Genomic DNA, 20,724 nt, shown 5'->3' on the forward strand with positions numbered 1-20,724 from the left:
TGCTGCCGCAGGCTCGACGCGAGCCTCCCGCCTAGCGCAGCCAGCGCGTCGGCCACGCCCTCCCTCAGCTCCTCGCGGTCCGCCTCCACCCGCTCCTGCTCCGTCCTCGCCGCCTCCAGCCGGCTCTCCACCGCCTGCTGGCGCTCCTCCGCGGCAGCGAGGTCCGAGCGCAGCACTCGCTCGCGCTCCGCGGCACCGGCGGCGGCGCGCGCAATCACAGCACCGCAGGGCTCCGACGGCGACGCCTCCACGCCTAGCGCAGCCAGCGCGTCGGCCACGCCCTCCCGCAGCTCCTCGCGGTCCGCCTCCACCCGCTCCTGCTCCGTCCTCGCCGCCTCCAGCCGGCTCTCCACCGCCTGCTGGCGCTCCTCCGCGGCAGCGAGGTCCGAGCGCAGCACTCGCTCGCGCTCCGCGGCACCGGCGGCGGCGCGCGCAATCACAGCACCGCAGGGCTCCGACGGCGACGCCTCCACGCCTAGCGCAGCCAGCGCGTCGGCCACGCCCTCCCGCAGCTCCTCGCGGTCCGCCTCCACCCGCTCCTGCTCCGTCCTCGCCGCCTCCAGCCGGCTCTCCACCGCCTGCTGGCGCTCCTCCGCGGCAGCGAGGTCCGAGCGCAGCACTCGCTCGCGCTCCGCGGCACCGGCGGCGGCGCGCGCAATCACAGCACCGCAGGGCTCCGACGGCGACGCCTCCACGCCTAGCGCAGCCAGCGCGTCGGCCACGCCCTCCCGCAGCTCCTCGCGGTCCGCCTCCACCCGCTCCTGCTCCGTCCTCGCCGCCTCCAGCCGGCTCTCCACCGCCTGCTGGCGCTCCTCCGCGGCAGCGAGGTCCGCGCGCAGCACTCGCTCGCGCTCCGCGGCACCGGCGGCGGCGCGCGCAATCACAGCACCGCAGGGCTCCGACGGCGACGCCTCCACGCCTAGCGCAGCCAGCGCGTCGGCCACGCCCTCCCGCAGCTCCTCGCGGTCCGCCTCCACCCGCTCCTGCTCCGTCCTCGCCGCCTCCAGCCGGCTCTCCACCGCCTGCTGGCGCTCCTCCGCGGCAGCGAGGTCCGAGCGCAGCACTCGCTCGCGCTCCGCGGCACCGGCGGCGGCGCGCGCAATCACAGCACCGCAGGGCTCCGACGGCGACGCCTCCACGCTTAGCGCAGCCAGCGCGTCGGCCACGCCCTCCCGCAGCTCCTCGCGGTCCGCCTCCACCCGCTCCTGCTCCGTCCTCGCCGCCTCCAGCCGGCTCTCCACCGCCTGCTGGCGCTCCTCCGCGGCAGCGAGGTCCGCGCGCAGCACTCGCTCGCGCTCCGCGGCACCGGCGGCGGCGCGCGCAATCACAGCACCGCAGGGCTCCGACGGCGACGCCTCCACGCCTAGCGCAGCCAGCGCGTCGGCCACGCCCTCCCGCAGCTCCTCGCGGTCCGCCTCCACCCGCTCCTGCTCCGTCCTCGCCGCCTCCAGCCGGCTCTCTACCGCCTGCTGGCGCTCCTCCGCGGAAGCGAGGTCCGCGCGCAGCACTCGCTCGCGCTCCGCGGCACCGGCGGCGGCGCGCGCAATCACAGCACCGCAGGGCTCCGACGGCGACGCCTCCACGCCTAGCGCAGCCAGCGCGTCGGCCACGCCCTCCCGCAGCTCCTCGCGGTCCGCCTCCACCCGCTCCTGCTCCGTCCTCGCCGCCTCCAGCCGGCTCTCCACCGCCTGCTGGCGCTCCTCCGCGGCAGCGAGGTCCGCGCGCAGCACTCGCTCGCGCTCCGCGGCACCGGCGGCGGCGCGCGCAATCACAGCACCGCAGGGCTCCGACGGCGACGCCTCCACGCCTAGCGCAGCCAGCGCGTCGGCCACGCCCTCCCGCAGCTCCTCGCGGTCCGCCTCCACCCGCTCCTGCTCCGTCCTCGCCGCCTCCAGCCGGCTCTCCACCGCCTGCTGGCGCTCCTCCGCGGCAGCGAGGTCCGCGCGCAGCACTCGCTCGCGCTCCGCGGCACCGGCGGCGGCGCGCGCAATCACAGCACCGCAGGGCTCCGACGGCGACGCCTCCACGTCCGGCAAAGAGCCTCGGAGGTGAATAGGGTCGTTATGTGGTGAAGTGTTTTGCGGGAGTGGCTGGTGCGTTGCTGAACGGTCCTCGATTATTTTTTGTTGTACGTCATTTTGCTGAAGTTTTTGCTCTAGTTGCTCCAATTTGTTTTCGAGATGCTGAATATAGAGAGCCAATGGTATTTCACCACTCCGCAGCTGCAGCTGGAAATAGAGTGCTGCATTGGAGCTCACATGTTGTATGAGTGGCGGGAGTTGGTCGAGTTCCGCGACGGTTGGTGGGGAAGAAAAAGAGAGAGCCGCACGTTCTTCTAGTGGCTGTGGAGTACTGCTCACAAGCGCGTTGCGAAGTTCTTGAGTTAGCAAGTGTTCGTCTATGATTTTCCAAAGCTTTTCGAGTTGGTCGTGCTCGTTTTTCATAATGTCAGCCAGATTGAGTGAACTGTCGTCTTTGCTTGATGTGGCATCGGTGTAGATGGTGGATGCCTGCTGCAACACTGCCTGGTAGGCGTGGACAATGCTGGTGATCATGTCTAGCAGTGATCCTTCAAATGAGGAAGTTGTACTAAGAGGAGCTACAACCTCACGTGCCCATGTGTAGAAGTCCTGGAGGCGTTGGTAGGCGACATCATCCTCAAGGCTCGTCTCGCTTGGGGTCGTTCCCAAAAGTGTTGCCAGCTCTTTAAGTCGTTCTTGCCTTTTGACGGCCATCTGTGCCACGATGAGGGGGCTCTCTGGAACGTCTACAGGCGCAGCAGTATCATGCAACGGCGTAGATGTAAGCTTCTGGGCGATGCCGGACTTCTCGGTGGTATTGTTTGTCAGCAAAGCGTTGGATAGCAGGTCCACCCCTTGCGGAACAGCAGATTGCACTGCAGACAGCTTCGCTTGAAGAATGGCCATGTCCCTCTCCCACGCCTCCTCGGCTGCGAGAAAGTTGTACTTTAGGTTGGCGATCTCTTCATCGCGCTCCTGTCTTAGGACCTCTAACTCCTTCATCACCTCCTCGAGCTCGCGTTGTCTCTCGCGTGCAGCACTGCGTTCCTGCTCGAGGGCTTGGATTGCCTCCAAATGAGCAGTAGAGATGACCAGCTTCTGCATGCCACTAGAGGGGACCTGTGAATAGCTCGTGGGACGGGCCTCGCGTATTCCATCGAATGAGCTGCTCGCAGCAAAAGATACCTCGGTGGCTGTCGAACTGTCGAGAGGCACCTCACCGCAGAGCGCTGGGAGAAACAAGCTCCGCAGTGACGCGTATTCGCGGTATTGGGACCGCAGCATGTCATGCGCTACCTCGCCGTACGAGAAAACCACCTCTTCGAGCCTGCGAGAGAGCTGTTTTGTCTGGCGGTTCGCGTCAAAGTTTTGTTGCTGAAGCGTTTCCACCTCCAATTCTTTCCGGTTGAGTACTCTGCGAAGCTCATTCAGCTCCACCGACAAGTTTCGAGCCGGTGAAGGTTCGGTGAGGGCTGTGCTTTGGGCAAGAGACGCCTTTAGGGAGCGCACATCTGCGGTGGCGCGCGCGAGCTCGTCGAGAAGAACCGCAACGACCGTTTCCATACGCTGAGGAAGCTCTTCCTGCTCCTGCTGTTTTGCTTTTTGGCGGTTTGACTCCTCTGAGAGAGGAAGAGCATTGGTGCTCACCTTCTCTGTAAAGCTCCGCACGGCAGCTTTACAAACGCCCTCCAGCTTTGCAAGGTCGGCGGACGCTACACTTGTCTTGGTCACCGTCTTGTCCACTCGCTGTGTCGCGACGTTATTAGCTGGTTCTGATGACGTCAGAACCTTCCTCAGCCGCTCTAGGTAAGCATGCAATGTGTCAGGCGACATCATTGTTGCCTTCAGTTTACTGCCTTCTACTAATGATCCCACCTCACCAGTAACCTCCTGAAACCGTCTCAGCTCCATCCGCAGGTTGTCCGCCTGCGACTGCATCTCATCGACGTGCGTTACCATCGCTGCCGTCGCTGACGCACCAGGCAATATGCTGGCCGGAGTGGTCGACGGCGAGGACAACAAAGACGACAGACCGACAATACGGTCCTCAGAAGACTTGGCTGGTACCACCTTCATCAGAGGGTGCATGCCTTGCTCGATAGCATGCAGCACGGACTCCGCATGAGCGTCCCAGCTGAGCCCACCGCAGTCCGCCGGCGCTTCGAAGATGTCCGCGCTTTTGACCTGTAAGGACGGATTTGATAAGTGAGCAAAGTCGTTGAGCAACGCCACACATCGATTCTTCCACAGGTCGAGGGAGCGTCGACATACAGCGCCGCCGCTGAGGCCATGGCCTTCGCCGTCGTCGTCACTCGAAGTGGTATCGTCGTGATCTGGCACGCCATCTGCATTCCTTTGTGACTTCAGGGACCTCTTCTCGCGGCCCTCCACAAGCCCTTCGTGAACAAGTGAACTCCCGTAGAGGTCGGCAAACTTTCGCCAGATTAAAAAGTCCTGCTGATCATCTGTGCAGAGAACGATGCGTTCGCGCTTGCCCAGGGACACGGTGCCAGGGCATGTGTTGTCACGCAGAAACTCCAATACAAGATAGTAGTACACCGTGAGCACGTCCTTGCTGCCGCGGCGACGCAGTGCGGCAGTGGTGGTGCTCGCTGACGACCCGCGCACTGGCGGCGTAGGGCGATGCGTAAACCATGCGACACGCTTCATGCTACGAAAGGCGACTTGCTTGGTCTGCTTACTCTGCGCACTGCGAGAGGAGTAAGCGCAGAAGAGATCCTTCTCGATGGTGATGAAGTTCTTGAGGCCGCGACCAGCCCCAACCTTCGAAGGCCCTGTGCTGTCAGCGCATACCCACATCTCCCCTGTGATGCTGATTGGTGCATCACTCACCTCCTCCGTAAACGACATGAGCGACGAAGTGGATGCGCGGTGGTTCGATTTTTCGTTTTTGTTCCGATTTTTGATCGATACGCAGAAAACTTCAAGGAAAATATAACCGAATCGGTGACGCCAAGATGCCCCCCCCTTTCACGAGGGGAGGTGAAGAGGTGGGCGGAATCGATGGAGAAGATGGGGGGGGGGGTGAGCGACCGAAGGCGCCAGCGATGAGTGAGAGCCGACAAGAAAAGCGACCACACAATATAAAAAACAAAGCGGTGATAGAAAGCCCACAATAACCATAACAATAATAGCCCAGAAAATTTCCAGTCGCTGTGATCACAACCAGCACGCGTGTGACACTGAGAAAAGACAAGGCACAATGAGCCAGCCAACCGCAGTAACTACACCAGCGGCAGCAGGGTCAAACAACTGCCTGACAGACACCAAAAGTAAGGTAAGTTGTGGTCGAAGAGACCTGCACAGCGTACTGATTCACTCACGATACTCGATAGAACAACAGAAAAGAAGAAGGATGAATGCAGCAATGAGGGGAATTATGAGGAGCACAACACGGTGTGAACGTAGCTGCAGCGCACCCTTCGCGGAGGTGTAGTGCACCACCCTGCAACACAGACTCACACCACGAGAAGGAGATACACGGAGCACGCACAACCAGCAGAAGCGAAACAAAGAAAAGCTGAAGCGAAAGAAAAAAAAAGACCCCGCAGTGTGGGGAGAGAGGAGGGAGGCAGAGCAGGCGACAGTGGCTAAGGCGATTCTGTAAGAGAAACAAGCAAACAAAGAAACCAATGAAGGGCTAAGCCTAGAGAATGGAGAGAAAAAGAGAGACTCCAACACGGAGATTGAAAAAAGGGGTTTATGTACAGAGAAGTCGACTGACCGCGTAACGATACAATCTAGAAGACACAGAAAGAGGAGAGAAAACACAAACCAGCGCACATACCCCGACAGACGAGATGGGCAGCAGATGAGCTGAAGAGGATCGGGGAGCAAGGTCAGCAGAGAAAGAGAAAAATTCACGCCCCTCCCCTCCCTCCTTCTCCAACCATAGTAAATACGTAAGTAGTAGAGACGATTGTCTCAAGAAACGCGCGGCAGACGCAAAGAGCGTTGGAGAGACGCGAGGATGTATATGTGCGTGCCTGAAGAGGCGCCCAACGTCGCGAGACACGTAACGGCTAGACTGCCCCTTAGGCCTCAAGGTAGTCAACAATGTAAAGCAAGAGAGAGGTAACGATGATGTTCACACCCGTTCCTCCCCTCCCTCCTCCCTCACTGCTTTTCTACAGTCTTTGATTCAAAGGAATCGGGTCCACGACCGGCTGTATGTATTTGGTGTATGTCTATAGCACCCAAGTTGCCACCAGCGTGCACGTGCTTCTCGCGGCTACAAAAAACTTCTCTGGGGAGTACAGCTCTAATGATACGTTGTCAGGGATGTATGTGTGCGAGGAAGTGGATGTCTATCACAGAATGCTGTAGGAGTAAGGGTGGCAGCGCCGACGTCACCGAGTAACGTCTACAGCCTCAGCCTCACTCTTTTTTCACTCGGAGGTAAAGGTTTTTTGATGTGCCGAAGTACGTCTGTGAGAAAGGAGGCAGACTTCTCATCACTATCAAAGCTGAGAGAATCGCCGAAAAGACAACGAGGTGAATAAGGCAAGGAAGAGACGGACCGAAAAGAGGAAATATCGATGCACAAGACCTCCATTGACCCATCAGAGCAGTACCCATTACCACCACCACGAAAAGAAAAAAACACAGTAGTAAAGACAGGTCAAGCAAAGAGACAAATAAAAGTGCGAGTAAGCCCAAACGAAAGAGAAGGATGAACGGAGCTGCATGAGACATCATAGAAAAACACGACTGCCCTTCTTACACGAAGCAGACGCACATGGCTAGACAGAGACTAGGCGCGAAAGTTCGCTTGGCGCAATAGGAGTTTCTCTCTCTCTCAATCGCAATCACCTGGACACGCATGAGCGCGGAAGGCTCTTCCTTCCATCTTGTTTTTCTTTTTGCGTTCGAAGGTTTAGACAGGTGGCCTCCCGACGAGGGTGCGCTGGAGCGGTTGCTGATATCACCTCTCTACTCCACCTCGTCCAGTTCACCCATTATGCTCTTTGGTCATCATCTCCTGTGAAGCCATGGAAGGAATCAAGGGAGCCAGTACTTGAGGCTCAAACACGCCGCACCCTGGCGCGTTCTGTGGTGTGAAGAGCGAAGAGAGGGGCGGGGCATTGTACCAATGACAACTTCCGCGATTGGGTGAATGTTGTGCAAGACATGAGTTTGTCATTCTCGCTGGGTGTCGTTATGGACAGTCACCATTTTTCTGCTTGTGTTTCCTCAAGGAGGTCGGGAAGAGAAACTGCCGGGCGGAGTCCAGCCGGTGCGTTGCGGGTGTTTGCTGATGGCGTGTTCCTTCCTCTTTTCATTTCGAACACTGGTTAGCTTTTCGTCGACTACTACTGATGACCGAGGGAAAGGAAGGGGAGGGGGACGACGAGTGTCGGTGTGTAAGGCGCATCTTCGAGTGGGCTCTTATGTGAACTTTTGCGGCGGTGGTGGTTGCGCAAAGGAGAGCAAAAAGGAGAGGTGGAAGGTCGCAAAGACGTTGACGCCTGCTGTCCGTCAAGCGCTGCGCCTCATCGAGTATCTGAGCACCGCTGCACCAAATCGCAGAAGCCAAAGAGCCAAAATCAAGGGAGGAAAGTAGACAGCTCTACGTGGGCAACAGCAACAAAATAAACACACACACACACACGCACACACGCATGCACATAGACACACATACAAACAGTTTTGACACACGGCGCTCTCACCCTATCTCTGTTCCCCTAAACACACCCTTGCAGTATCGGTGCGGGCGCTGCTGCGCTGCTCCGTCTACATCTGGCACACAGAAATAGAGAGCGAGAAAGGACTACCACAAATTCGGTCGTCTACAGTTCTACTACAGATTGGGTTCGGCGACGGTCTCCGGCGCCGGCGGCAGCTCTGGTACGGCAGCGGGCGTGGCGTCTGTCTTCTCGGTCGCCGTCATGGTCGCCTGTGCAGGAGCTGGAGAGGGAACGGACGGCGGCACTGACTGCATCGTGATCTTCACCGCGAACTTTGGCAGTGACGCCTTCGCCGTGCTAACACCGCTGCTAACCTTCTGCATCGCTGGAGCTCTGGACGGCGCCGCGACATCGCCGTCAGAGTGGGAGCTCGACTTGCCACTCTCATTCTCCGCGTCGCTAGAGGCGCTGTAGCTGGACTCGTAGGACCCGGACGACGAGGCCGCATCGCCACTGTCGTCGCTCTCTTCTCCGTCCGTGTAGCTACTATCGTTGCTGCCGCTCTCTTTCTCGCCGGAGGTGCGCTCAAAGAGCGCCACCGCGGCGGCAGAGGTGTTCATCTCTTCGAAAGAGCGACGCAGTGTTCCATCCGTCGCTTCCGTTGCCCAGGTCGGCAGCGGGTCTAAGACGCGCACCGCCGGCCCTAGCAGGTTGGAGAAGGTACCAATCTCCAGTCCAGCTCGCTCAGAGTAGGGGTCGTTGACGTCTGGCAGCGGCTTTGCACGCAGCAGCGCGGCCCGCACGCCTGTAAATGTGTCGCTCTGCCGATCAAACGTCGCCTCTGTGAGTCGCTCCTCATCGCGAATCATGTAATCGTCGTCGTACCTGGCTAGCTCCGCAACGTAGTGGTACACCTGCTTGAAGCGCTCCGAGAGTTCGCTGTTGCCCTGCAACTGCACCCACACCTTGCAGCCCAGGGTGAGCACCTGCCGCTTCACCTCCGAAGTGAGGCCACCAAAGCGCTTCGCAAACACGCGGAAGCAGTCCGGTGCTGCAGCCGCCATGGAAGGATGCTTGGATATGTTCTCACCTGTCAACCAGAGAATGGTCGCCACCGCCGACGGCTCCGTAATCCGCTCCTCCATAATGTCAAGTGTTAGCTGGCATGCAAGTCGTGAGATGCGTACCGGGTCAGTGCCCTGCAATACCAGCACACGCAGTATCGCTACGGCATCCGCGACGACAACAGGAGAGCTGGTCCGACTCGAGAGCAGTGGGGTCACGAGACGGATGGTGTGTGCAGCAAAGGGTGGGTACTGTTGCACCGCCTGGGCCAGTCCTTGAATTGCCTCTACAACGGCGGCGTCGTTGTACTGCCGCAGGTAAGAGCGGAACTCACGAGACACCTCTGCCGAGGTGGCGGACGTCACCAGATGGGAGAGAATCCGTAGCTTCACATGCCGCACATCCGCTGCATCCAGAGGAAACAGAAAGAAACTCTTTAGATAAGGAAGGAATGCATCACGCTGAAGCAGAAGTAGGTCATAGATGACATGCAGCACGGCAATGTGGCCCTCGGTGCACGTGCTCAGCAGTCGCATCGCCGACTTCACGCACGTCTCCTGAAAGCGCTGTGTGCCACAGTGACATAAGAGGGCGATGGCCGCCACCACAACGGAGCTGTTCAGGCTCCACAGCAGCGGCCGAGTCGAATTGAGAAGCAGCAGCAGATCTGGGTCCATCTGTGCCTCCGCAGCGGCATCGCCCCTCTGGGCTTCGTACTCCCGTGATGGTGGGGCGATGGAGAAGTGGGACGAGGACGTCGCGTCGTCATCGTCATCGTCACCGTCCGTCCCTTTCCCACTCATGCCCGAGGAGCCGCGGCTGCATCGGGCAGCCCTTGCTGCGAATGGCCTTCTGGGGTCGACGAAGTGCCGACGGGCGTAGCGCAACAGCAAGCGCAGCAGGACCACCTGGCCCCACTCCTCGCAGTCCTTCAGAATCCTGCACAGGCGGCGGTACACGCCGTGAACCAGGTCCCACTCCTCTGGGCAGATCCTCATGTACGCCATCGCGGCTGCACCGACCACTTCAGGACTTCGATCGGACAGAAAAGTACGCAGCAGCTGGCGCACAGTGTCAAGGTCTAGTTCCTGGCGAGCTACCGTGTGCATTTGCACCAGCGCGAGGGCGGCCGTCTTGCGCACCAGCGGTGCCATGTCGCTGGCACACTTCCTCACGGCAACCAGCACTACTGGCTGAATGGCATGAATGCGGAGCGACGCAAGCATGCGGAGGGCGAGGGCGCGGACATGCATGCTGGGGTCGAGCAGGTCCTTCTGAAAGGCAGAGATGGACAGGAGTGTCTCGTTGGGGCAGTCTTCAGCATAATAAACAATGAAGACATAGATGAGCTTACGCAGCTCGATGTAGGGGACGTGGATGTTCTTGACCACATCAGGAAAGAAGTGACGCATGTCACTACCCTTGCACATCTGCGCAACGATGCGCTTCATGCCATCGCGCTTGTCATGGAGCGACTCCGAGCTCAGGCTGCGTCGAAGATCATCGACTCTGGGGGCAACCGAGAAGAACTGTGCATCCCCAGCGACAAGCGAGCGAGCCTTACTGAAGACGGAAGTCGTGTTGCTCGCGTACTCCCAGGCCCGCTCCGTTACAAACGTGGCTTGCTCAATAAGCGCAGCGCCGTTCATTGGATGGCAAAAAAACCTCCCAGCCGCTGGAGAGCAGGCGAGAAGGGAGAGGAAGAGAGCACTAGAAAAGAGGGTTTGCGAATAAGTACCGCAGAGTAGGCCGCCTCGGCGGAGGAATAAGGAGGAGGGAATCACGAATCAAATGCACTCAGGCGCACACATTGAAAACAGACGAAAGAGAAAGAGAGATCAGGGGCTCGGTGGGGGGAAGAGGGGGAGAACGTACACGCAAGCGGAGAAAGCAGGCGGACGAGAACCAGGGAGGCGATGCGCGCACCGTCAGGCGCGAAACGAGAAGAAACGAGGCTGGAAATGGAAAACAAAAGCGCGCAAACGTTATGGCGCCTTTTTTTCCGCGCAAGACTGACAACGGGTGTAGGTGGGCTTCTATCCGTTTGCGTGCATGCATGTTCCGCAACGGATGGAAAGGTCTTCAGGAGTCGCCACCACCACCGCTAGGACCGCGACTGGAAAAGGCCACCGAGAAGAAAATGATAATTTCAGAGCAAAGGGTCTTCCACAAACTCCTTAATTTTGTGCAATCGCGCGTCAAGCTTACACGGACGCAGCACTTGCTGCCGACACCAACGCCGCTCAGGGGCTGCTTTCACGCCCTCCTTCTCAGTTGTTTTTGTGTTCCGTATCGCTGCCAGCCAGTGCCACGAGGAGGAGATAATGGGAAAGTCGCTCGAGTGAGCAGATGAGAGGAGGCAGGGCAGTAAACAGCACGTGTGTTGTGAAGAAGAGGAAGACAAGGCGCGGTGTGGTAGTTGCTGGGCGGAATACCACTGCGTGGGGGGAAAGAGGAGAAGAACGTCTCTCACTAAATCACCGCACGCGCTACGCGCACATGCCGCAGGATATCGCACCACCACCTTCGCGAAGGTGGGGAGCTCTCACGCTACGCAACTTGCAGCGCGCTGTCCCTCCGTAACGCGAAGAAGAAGCTCTGTAGTCGCGATCGTCTTCCATATTCGGTCTCTTTTCTGCTTTTCGTTCTCGTTTGTGCATTTCGCCTCCATGCGGCTCACCAACGCACCGGTCGGGCATCGAGTAGCGAAATATCTTTCGTTTTTCTCCCTACCTGCGCCTTGCACAGAGTATTGAGCACATCACGTCAAAGAACTACAGGGCGCACGCACACGCCTCCCTCCCCCACACCCGCTGGGCACACAGACACACACACCAGCATGTTCACAGCGTGCCGCTGCGTTGCCCTCTCTCACCTCTTCCCATTAAGCCACAAATTAGAGCAGTCAACAGTAGAGAAAAAGTAGAGCACCCCAACTCACTCCTTTCACTGCAACGCTGACAGCTAATCCACGTCGATTATGCGCGGCGCTGGATCGCCACGAGCAACGACGGCACCGGTTTCAGTGCGAGACTTGTGTATTGCTGGATCGGTCCTGGCGCTCGGACTGGAGTCAAAGGAAGCAAGCAATGGGCTGCTGTCGATTCTTCGTTTGTGCCCGGCTGCTCTGCCATCTGCCTCGCATACTCCTTTGCCATCCGTGGCCTCTTCCCCCTGCGCCGGCAGCGTGGTGACGGGGGCCGGAGCCTTCTTGGCGGCCGCCGCGGCGAAGAAGGTGTGGAGCCCAACGGGCGGTCGATACATGCACTTGTGGTCCTCGACCACCTTGCCGGAACGCTGAAGCAGCTCGCTCGCCGTGCCGAGTGCAGCCAGGTTCAGGAGAAGACCCACTCCAATGTGATCGCTGAGCTGCGGTGGGGTCACAAAGAGACCCGTAGAGGGCAAGCCAGCAAAGCACAGCTCCCGCGCATACTCGCACAGTGCCGGCATTCCAGTTCCATCGAAGGGCGCCGGCGGGTAGGCGCCATTGGCCATTGCACGCATCACGCCATCACGGTAGCGAGCTCCATGCAGCTCGCTAAAAAAATCATCTCGATCTGTTGATGGTTGTAGCGCAATAGACGTCGATGATCTCCGCTCCGGCATTCCGGCAAGGACGTTGTTGGCTGTCTCTGCACGGCACACCACAGCAGGGAGCAGAGCGGAGTCGACAAGGATGTAGTCGATGCGCGTGCCCTCGTTTTCGAGGCGGCGGTTGCGTGACTGATCCCAGCAAGTGTATGGGCAGGGGCAGTAGGGCTGCAGCTTTGGGCACTCCACCTCGCGCAGTAGCATGGCATCAATCAGTGGTGAGTCTGCCGGAGCTGTAGACCACGCATCGATCACCTCCTTCGTGAGCAAAAAGGTGTCCCACATGCGTGTTCGCGAAAGGCCTGCTTGATGAGTCACCCCATCGGTAGCCGCTAGCCATGGCTGCCCTTGGCGCATTGGCGAGGAGGACACCGACAGGCGGAGCTGGAGAAGCCGACCCATGAACTCTGCCGACGCATCCGAGTGCGGGGCTAGTCCGCAGAAGCGCACTACAGCGTATAGCTCGTTGTTGTGGGGGCACGGGAAACTCTTCACGAGCTCGGCGGCGTACGCGCAGCGAAAGCCGACATCGTAAAGGGCCCGCATCGACACTGGTGGTGCCTCGTAATTGTGAGCTCCCTTGGCACTGCTGCCTGAGCCCCGCGGCGGGAGAAGCGCGCAGAGCTGCTGCAGCGCCACTCGATCGATCGCGTTGTCACCCGTGTTGACTTCTGTATCAACCGAAACAGCACCAGTGCCAGACGACGACGCGGTCAAGGACGGCGAGATGGGCAAAGAAGGCGACGCCGCCGTTACAGCGCTGCTCTCCATGCACGCGGCAATCTCTTGCACCTGTGCACACAAGTGATTTGCGATCATGTTCGTCACTCGCTTGAGGGCCTCTTTTGAAAGATGAGGGAACGCGGCAGTCCACGCGGCGTCCCCCTCGGTCTCGGCGAACGCCTGCAACTGCAGGAGAGCGCCGAGATGAATGCGCCGCAGTGACCAGGCGGCGTCGTAGGCGCCATACGTCATGTTCAGATCGCCGACGAGGATGACTGGCTTCCCTGTCTCGGTGCGCAGTTGCTCCATTTTCTCCTCTAAGGCGCGAAGAAAACGGAACTTGAAGGCGTGTCGAGCCCCACTGCGAGCATTTGGCACGTAGACGTTCACCAGCACAAAGGCGCTGTGGTGTGTCACCACGGCGCGGCCCTCTTCATTGAATTCGTCTTGTGTAAAGGGCTGGTTGTCGCATCGCCATGTGATCCCTTTCCGCGCAAATGTCACGACACCGTTGAAACCGCGGTGCTGCTTGCCGCTAAAGGACCAGAACGACTCCCAACCCTCAATGCCATCGTTGCTGCCACCGTCACCGCCGCCGCTACTGACAGCGGATGCGCCACCCTCACCGGATCCAGTCAACCGTCGCCGTTCCTGTAGAGTCACCAGCCGCTCCAGGGGAGTGACAACGGGTCGGCGGCTTATAGGTGGATCACTGGCCCCCATGCCCATCGGAGACGCGTTCAGTTTCGCTAGCGTGCCTTTACACTCCTGAAGGCAAATGATGTCCGCCTCGGTGCAGGCAAAGAAGTCATGAATGCTACCAAAGCTCTCGCGAATCGCCTGCGAGGTGGAGGACCACCCCGCCACGTTCCAGCTGATCAGGAACATTGCATTCCGTGAGTCGTTCGCATGTGCCAATGTGCTGGCGCATCAAATGGCTCGTGGGGTATCTCTGCTGCCTGACAACGATGTTCCCCTCCGCCCACCCCTTTTGCTTTTTCCCAACGTCGTTGTTTACTTACTAGCTCTTCAAGGAAAATGTTCTGCGCACCTTCGTGATGTGCATGGGTGCGTGTCGAGCAGCAGTGATGGGCAGAGAGCGGAGGCGTGTCTCTGAACCAGCCGACTTCTGGGGATAAAGGGTAGTGCGGGTGTGTGGGTGTGTGCACGCAAACGCTTGCGGCCTCCTCGCTGCGCGTACTCGTAGTGGAGGACAAGGAAAAACGATAATGTGCGAAGAGCGCCTGCGAATTCGTCTTGCTCACAGGATATAAGGAGGGGGCGGGACAGAACATAGAGGAGAGGAAACACCAGGAAAAGAAATAGGAAGAGGAATCCGCAGCGCGCTACCGCGGGAGTCATTCTGTTCTCAGCAGTGAGACACCCTGAGGTAGTGTGTAGAAGAGCGCCTTTTCAGTAACGCTAAGCTCAACCGCGCCAAGACAATATAGGCAGATGTCCACACCACGAAGCGTCACAACTGCGAGAAAAACGAAGAAGAGAAGACCGCCACGTCAAGTTGCTTTCATGAACGCGTGTGCTTTATCGTTTCGCTCAGGCGACCACACCAACTCCCCCCCCCCTCTCTCCTCCTCGCTCGCAGTGCACGGCAAAAAACAGGAAGGCAGAAGGAATGAAGTCGCGCTTCAGTTGCTTTGCGACCCCCACGGCTACACGCAAAGGCGATGGTGAGCGGTGACTCACAGTCGTGCGTCGACCTCCTTCTTCAGCTTTGGCTCAGAGATGCCGCTTCAGCTCATTTTTGAAGCGATCCAGCAGTGTACTGACCTTTGGTTTTCCGTCAGTCGAGACGGCACCACTCGGAGCGAGCCGGTTGGTGTTGTTCTCCATAAAGATCTGGTAATTTTTCTGCAGGCGCAGCCAGCGTGACCGCACTGCCGGGCTGCACCCAGACAAGATACCGTCGCTGGACAATTGCTGGATGCCAGGCAGGAGGTACCGATACACGAGCGTCGGCGTCACCACCGCGCACTTCACAATGCTGTTCAGCAGCGCTTGAAGCGCGAGCATTGTCTCCTCCCAGTCGTGTACACCGAGGTCACGCTGTTTGGTGTCCGTACTTTCGTATCGAGTGCTTCTTGCACCCACTGGTGCCGATAACGTGGGCGATGATGCCGCTGCCGCCGGCGCTGCAGCAAACCCCTCCTGAGATACCCGCTCCACGTACAGCTCGGCGAGGCGGTCCATGAGTACAGATAGATGTGGGTATAGAAGCACTTCGCGTGGCTCGGCCGGCATGCGCTGCATGAGCTGATAGAGCTGCTGTAGCAGACAGCGGGTGAAACGCGAGGTACACCCGCTCGCGTCCGCCACGCGCAGCACGGGTCGAATCACCTTCTCTTGCACCCGCGGCTCCGTCAGGGCGATCGAGACGGAAAGGATTCCAGACAAGGCGGCATCTTGCACAGCTGGCTGCAGGTCCTTGAGAAGGGGCATGAGAGGCTCAATCAACAGGGCCACTTTCAAGCGTTCGTTTGCAAGCACAGCGCAGGTGTCGTGGGCTAGCACCACAGCCGTCAGACGCTGCCGCACCTCTGGCGAGGCCACGAGGAAGTTCGCCAGCCCTGAAATGCCAGACGCTACCTCGTGACTCTCCATCGCAAACGGAGCCAAGGCTGCAACGCACTGAACGCACGCCACAAGAGATGCAGAACGGGGGCAGCTGATGTCCTCGCTTTTCAGAGAGATGCTCCCTGCAACGAAGTGGAGACTCTCACTTTGGATGTGCTTGGGGGTGAAGGGCTTCAAAAGCGGTGCCGTGGAAAGAGAGGAGCCATCGATGCCGGTCGTCTCCCTCGTCTCCGGCGCTGTAGCGCCGTCAGCGTTGGCACCTGTGACCCCTTGCGGCAGTGTCACGGCGTCACCGCAGAGGAAGAGGAAGAAGGAAAACACAAAGAGCAGTCGCCCCTTCACCAGATCCTGTTCAGTCAGGGAAGCATCCGGTGCGTTTTGTAGCGAGAGAGGTTCTAGCGACTCTGAAGGTGACGGTGCTGCTACCACTACTGAAGTGCTCTCAGTTACTGGGGTAGCCATAACGCCAACCTGTGGATCAGATGCCAGCGACCTTTTCAAGTAGTGCACCACGTCCTGCCACACTTGTGCATCAAGTAGCGGTACCAAAGACGCAAGCGTGGCGCACAACGCGCACAGCGGGCCGCACAAGCGGGTACTTGCATCGCTGCTATTCAGCGTTCCACCTTCCTCACCTATGGTCAGAGACACGAAGCGGACCTTGGATAGTAGGAGGCAGAGCAGATTGTAGGCAATGGGAAGCACAACACGCACATAGGCGGATGATAGTGAAGATAAGGTCTGCGAATCATTGCTGGCCCTGCATCGATCACGGCGGCCCTCGGCCTCACGACTGTGCAGCACGTCTGCAGCAGCGCAGCGAAGTGCCGCGTGAAGAAGCTGGGCGAGTGTCATGACGTTACTGAGAGAGAGTGCCGCGGCTGCAGACGTGTTTGATTCATCCGAGACGCCTTTCTGACTTTCCCCGACTGCGGCTGCCTTGGCAGATGCGTTGGAGGCACCCAAACCGGCAGTGTTGCCGTTGCCTTTGTCTGGCCCCTTGAGCAGCAGCTGCTGCCTTGCCTCCATCTCGATGAAGGTCAGCAACAGAGGCACGAACTGCGTCAGCAGCACTCCGTCTCGGAGAAAAACAGGATAGAGGACCTCGCATAACTGCGTCTGGGCCGCCTGACGCACCGTTCGGCTGCTGCTGTCAGTCGCCAAGTGCACAAGAAGTTCCATGAAAAAGGTCTTCTGTGTCAGCGACAAGGACACGGTGCTGGCGCCAGACAAGCGGTCAGCAGACGTGCGTGTTACAGCTGAATGCACGGCGCTTGTGTCCGATGGTAATCCGCCCTCGACAGTTGACCTCGACACGGCGCCTGCCGACGCAGATGGGTCCATAGTGGCCGTGGTGTCATTGGTCGTTGCGTCACCCCAAAGCAAGGAGAGACACCGTGGCAACTCCCGGCGTACCGCGGATGTGTCGTCCTCACATAATGGCCTCAACAAACCCTGACACAGTGAGTAGCGCACCTGCGGAGAGCGTCGCAGCATCGGTGCCACAGCAGCTGCGCAGTCGAGAGCTAGCAACCGCCGCTCAAACACCTGAGCGTTGACTAGAGTATACAACTCGGGGATCAGCTCCTGTTCCAGCGTTCTCGATGATGCCTCCTGGGCAACACGGAGCCATTCCTGCACGATGGCCATTCGATGCTCCATCATCGGCCGCTTGTAGAGAGTTAGTATCATGTGCCTCGCCGCAGCGCGCACCGTACCGGATGAGCCTAGCACCGCCACAGTACGAAGCAGCGGAAGAAGAATATCCTTGCGCATCGGATCCACCGAGCTGGCCAATGTTTGCAGACGTTCTGCAATGATGGCTACAATCTGCTTCACTTGGCCGTCCAGTTCGCGCTCGCGGGTGCGAAGCTGCACATTGGCTTCCTCGACCGCCTGCGCCAACCCCTCTAACCTGCTGAGCTCCGCCTCACTACGCTCCGCTGATCGCTGCACGTAGCGAGAGCAAAGCTGAGGGTCCCAAAGTTCCAGCATGGCGAACACGTTGCTGTTGCCCACCAAGTCCCTGTATGCGGAGAGAGCCTCCATGACACTGTCGCGCAACTCCGCTTGAACATCGGTGGGTGTCGAAACCATACCACTTGTCGTCACCTCCGCGGCACCGTCGCACGTAAAGCACTGCCTGGTAGGGAAGTCATCATGCGCCAGCGCCGGCGATGAGGTTTCCGCAATGAGCGCAGCGTAAGCCTGGATGAACCCGCGGCGGCTCAGCCAGTCCAGCACCTCTTGCTCCGACAACTCACATCTCTCGCCCAGCGCTGTAGAAGAGCCAATGGGGTTCATTACGTGGCAGTGCAGTGCTATCGCATACGAGCGGAGAGAAAGCTGAAGGCGGAGGGGAAACACAGGAGTAAGCAAAAGCGCTATCTTCTTACTGCTGTGTTCGTCTGTGTCATGACTCGAGAAAGTGAAAAGACAACAAGAGAAGAGCAGGGCATACGTGAATTGGGAATGAGAGAGTAAATGGGCCTATGGGTATAATGATTTCTGCCAACGAGCCACAGGCGCCAGTGAAGCATCCGTAGAGAGGGGGAGGGAGGGAGGGAGGGAGGGAGGGAGGGAGGGAGGGAGGGAGTCAGGTTATCCGCTGAACACCAACACCCACACAAACGCATTTGAGCGAGTACAACACGAACGAACTAAGCAAATGAGGAAAAGTGAGCAGAAGAGCTAATCACGAGATGAACCCATAACAACAACAACGAAAGGGAGACGCAAACCAAAGAGCAAAGGGCGACAGAGGGAGGGAGGGGGGGGGAAGAAGGAGATGGAAGCGTAGAAGAAGAATAAGCGCAGTCTCGAAAAACCGTCAACGAGCTAGGAGGCCATGAAACACAGAACTTTGCCTACGATAAGCACACGCCTGCGTACCACCAGATGCTGCCGGCGGGGACCAGTCGGGGATGGTGTGCTTCAGTAGGTGTTTATTGTTGTTTTCACCGATGAATACTTCCTTTGCCAGCGTGAAAGCAGGCGGTTGGTGAAGAGAGAAAAGCCGCAGAGAGAACGGCTGTCATCTGCAGTAGCATACGTAGGATCGGGTAATCTGACACGAAGAAGGGGATATGCAGCCGTGCCGCCTAGAAGGAGTCTCACCACTCACGGTGGCACTGAGGTGCTGCACAAATGCGTTTGCTCGATACTCACGAAAGCGCTGGATGGCCCTTCGGTTCGACTGCTCCGTCTCACCAGGCGAAAAGATGAACCGGGGTTAGATGAGTGGGACGGACTCTAACACGCGCGCAGTAGGAGCAGGAAGACCCGAGGAGAGAGCTGGGGAATTCGAGTGTGAAGCACGAACCTGCAGTAGAGATGGAGCAACGAGCATTGCGAGCGTGCACCCCAGCATGAAACCAAGCGCTTGCGCACTGCACTGGCACTATTCGTCAGCTCTAAACGTCTGGGAAAATAAAACCAAAATACACAAACGAAAACCCCCTGAAGAAAATGTGAAGCACAACCGGTTAGGCAGCAGCAGGGGACCACTGGCTGACTGTGGTGCAGGAAGGAGAAGATGCTGGTGCAGAGAAAAGCGAGAAAGCTAGGGGCTGATTCACGAACTTGTCCGCTCACTGTCCAAGGCAAGTCCTCACCGCAATAGACTGCAAGAAGAGAAGGCGATCAAACTAAGCAAAACTGGAATATACATCAAAAGGTGACAAAGACGTAGAGCGCCATTTGTGCAGTGCGATGAGGTAAAGAAGAAAAAAAAAAAGCGCCGGGGAGTAGAAGTGTGGGCTGGAGATGATAGACGCACTCTGGGCAAGTGGAAACGTGACTCGCCGTGTCTTTGTGCTCTGCTGGTACACACACAGAAGTATCAAGAGATCACACCCTCGCCCCTCGTCATCTTCTCAGCAGATGCCGCTAACTCAGCCGCAGGGCGCAGCAATGGCGGCTGGTGACGACCAACAACGTATTTCTCGTACAAAGCGATGTGCTTCTTACGCTCCCGTGCCATCCCTTCGCGGTAGAGACGGTCTGTCGCGGACATCTGTTTCTTGACCGTCAGCTTTGGCGTGTTGCGCTCGTAGTGCGAGGTCTCGTGCTCGTACAGTCGGTCGAAGTTTCTCTTTTTCATAGCCACGGCCTCGTCGTAGAGGTGGCGCACTAGGGCCTCCTCCTCCCGAGGGGTAATTTTAGTCACTGTGATGGTGGCATCCCTCTTTATCGCAGCGTCCACCTGTTGCGCCACCTCCTCGCGTTCACGCTGCCGTCGCTCCAGAGACTCGTCGTAGAGATGATGAATGCGCTTGTCGAGCGCCTCTTTGGTGATAGTGCTGCGCGGCACAAGCGGCTTCAGCTCTACCTCGGGCCGGTGGCTATGACTGAGACGATCTACGCTTCGCTGCAGTTCCTCTCTCGTCAAGCGTTTGACAGCTGCGCACTGCTCCCACTCCGTGTACATCGCGACGCGGTAGTATTCCTTTACTGCCGAGGAAAAAAATGCGAGTGGAAAGAGGAAGGAAATGAGACGCCCGCGTGAAGCCGAAAGAGCGCCTCCCTATCGCAGTCTACGTGGCGAATGCGAAACACACAACAAACAAATGGTTGTGGCCTTCCGGTCTCAATGGCGATACGCCCACACCACACCAGAACCCGAGCTGCAAGTGGAGAGAGGCGAATTGCTCGGGAAACGAGTAGTTCCTGGCACCAGCAGAGCAGAACCAGGGAAGGAAAAGATGAAGCGTGCAGGTGGCACTCCAGGGGGGGGGGGGGGAAGGGATAAGAAAAGAGGGGTAAAGGGAAGAGCGGTAAGTCTGTAAGTCTGGTGGAAAGATACGAGAATGTGTACATGAGAAAAAGGCTACTCTTTCCGGAGAACCAGTAAAGGCAAAGAGGATGTATAAGTGTCGCCCCTAGCACACACGCGCATACTGCTAGCGATAATACAAGCGGCACAATAGCGAATGCAAGAACACTGAGCAGTCCTCCAAGGCGGTATTAGGCATTTCCGCTAAGACCACTGATATGAAAGCCGCTCTTTCTCCTGTGTGCCGATTGTGTTTGTTCATCTTTTTCATTTTTCGTTGTGCGCCTCTTTCAAGGAGACGCTGACGAGT

General features: G+C 58.3%; 5 protein-coding genes across 5 annotated transcripts; all 5 read right to left on the bottom strand.

The window, feature by feature from the left end:
- Positions 1-4,892, bottom strand: LBRM_35_5500_A (conserved hypothetical protein; the record flags this gene model as incomplete). The annotated part of the gene is made up of 1 exon (XM_001569116.1): positions 1-4,892. A coding segment is annotated over one exon (4,892 nt), but the record flags the coding sequence as incomplete, so codon positions are not given.
- A 2,950-nt stretch (positions 4,893-7,842) lies between these two features.
- LBRM_35_5510 (putative adaptin) lies at positions 7,843-10,383 on the bottom strand (the record flags this gene model as incomplete). Its single annotated transcript, XM_003723195.1, has 1 exon — positions 7,843-10,383. The coding sequence occupies one exon, from the start codon at positions 10,381-10,383 to the stop codon at positions 7,843-7,845; it is 2,541 nt and encodes an 846-aa protein (XP_003723243.1).
- Positions 10,384-11,698: 1,315 nt separating this feature from the next.
- Positions 11,699-13,936, bottom strand: LBRM_35_5520 (endonuclease/exonuclease protein-like protein; the record flags this gene model as incomplete). Its single annotated transcript, XM_003723196.1, has 1 exon — positions 11,699-13,936. The coding sequence occupies one exon, from the start codon at positions 13,934-13,936 to the stop codon at positions 11,699-11,701; it is 2,238 nt and encodes a 745-aa protein (XP_003723244.1).
- An 849-nt stretch (positions 13,937-14,785) lies between these two features.
- Positions 14,786-17,944, bottom strand: LBRM_35_5530 (conserved hypothetical protein; the record flags this gene model as incomplete). The annotated part of the gene is made up of 1 exon (XM_001569117.2): positions 14,786-17,944. The coding sequence occupies one exon, from the start codon at positions 17,942-17,944 to the stop codon at positions 14,786-14,788; it is 3,159 nt and encodes a 1,052-aa protein (XP_001569167.2).
- A 1,537-nt stretch (positions 17,945-19,481) lies between these two features.
- LBRM_35_5540 (conserved hypothetical protein) lies at positions 19,482-20,069 on the bottom strand (the record flags this gene model as incomplete). Its single annotated transcript, XM_001569118.1, has 1 exon — positions 19,482-20,069. The coding sequence occupies one exon, from the start codon at positions 20,067-20,069 to the stop codon at positions 19,482-19,484; it is 588 nt and encodes a 195-aa protein (XP_001569168.1).
- Positions 20,070-20,724: the final 655 nt, after the last annotated feature.

Source organism: Leishmania braziliensis, chromosome 36 (genome assembly GCF_000002845.2).
Source record: "Leishmania braziliensis MHOM/BR/75/M2904 complete genome, chromosome 36".
Classification (NCBI taxonomy): Eukaryota; Euglenozoa; class Kinetoplastea; order Trypanosomatida; family Trypanosomatidae; genus Leishmania; species Leishmania braziliensis.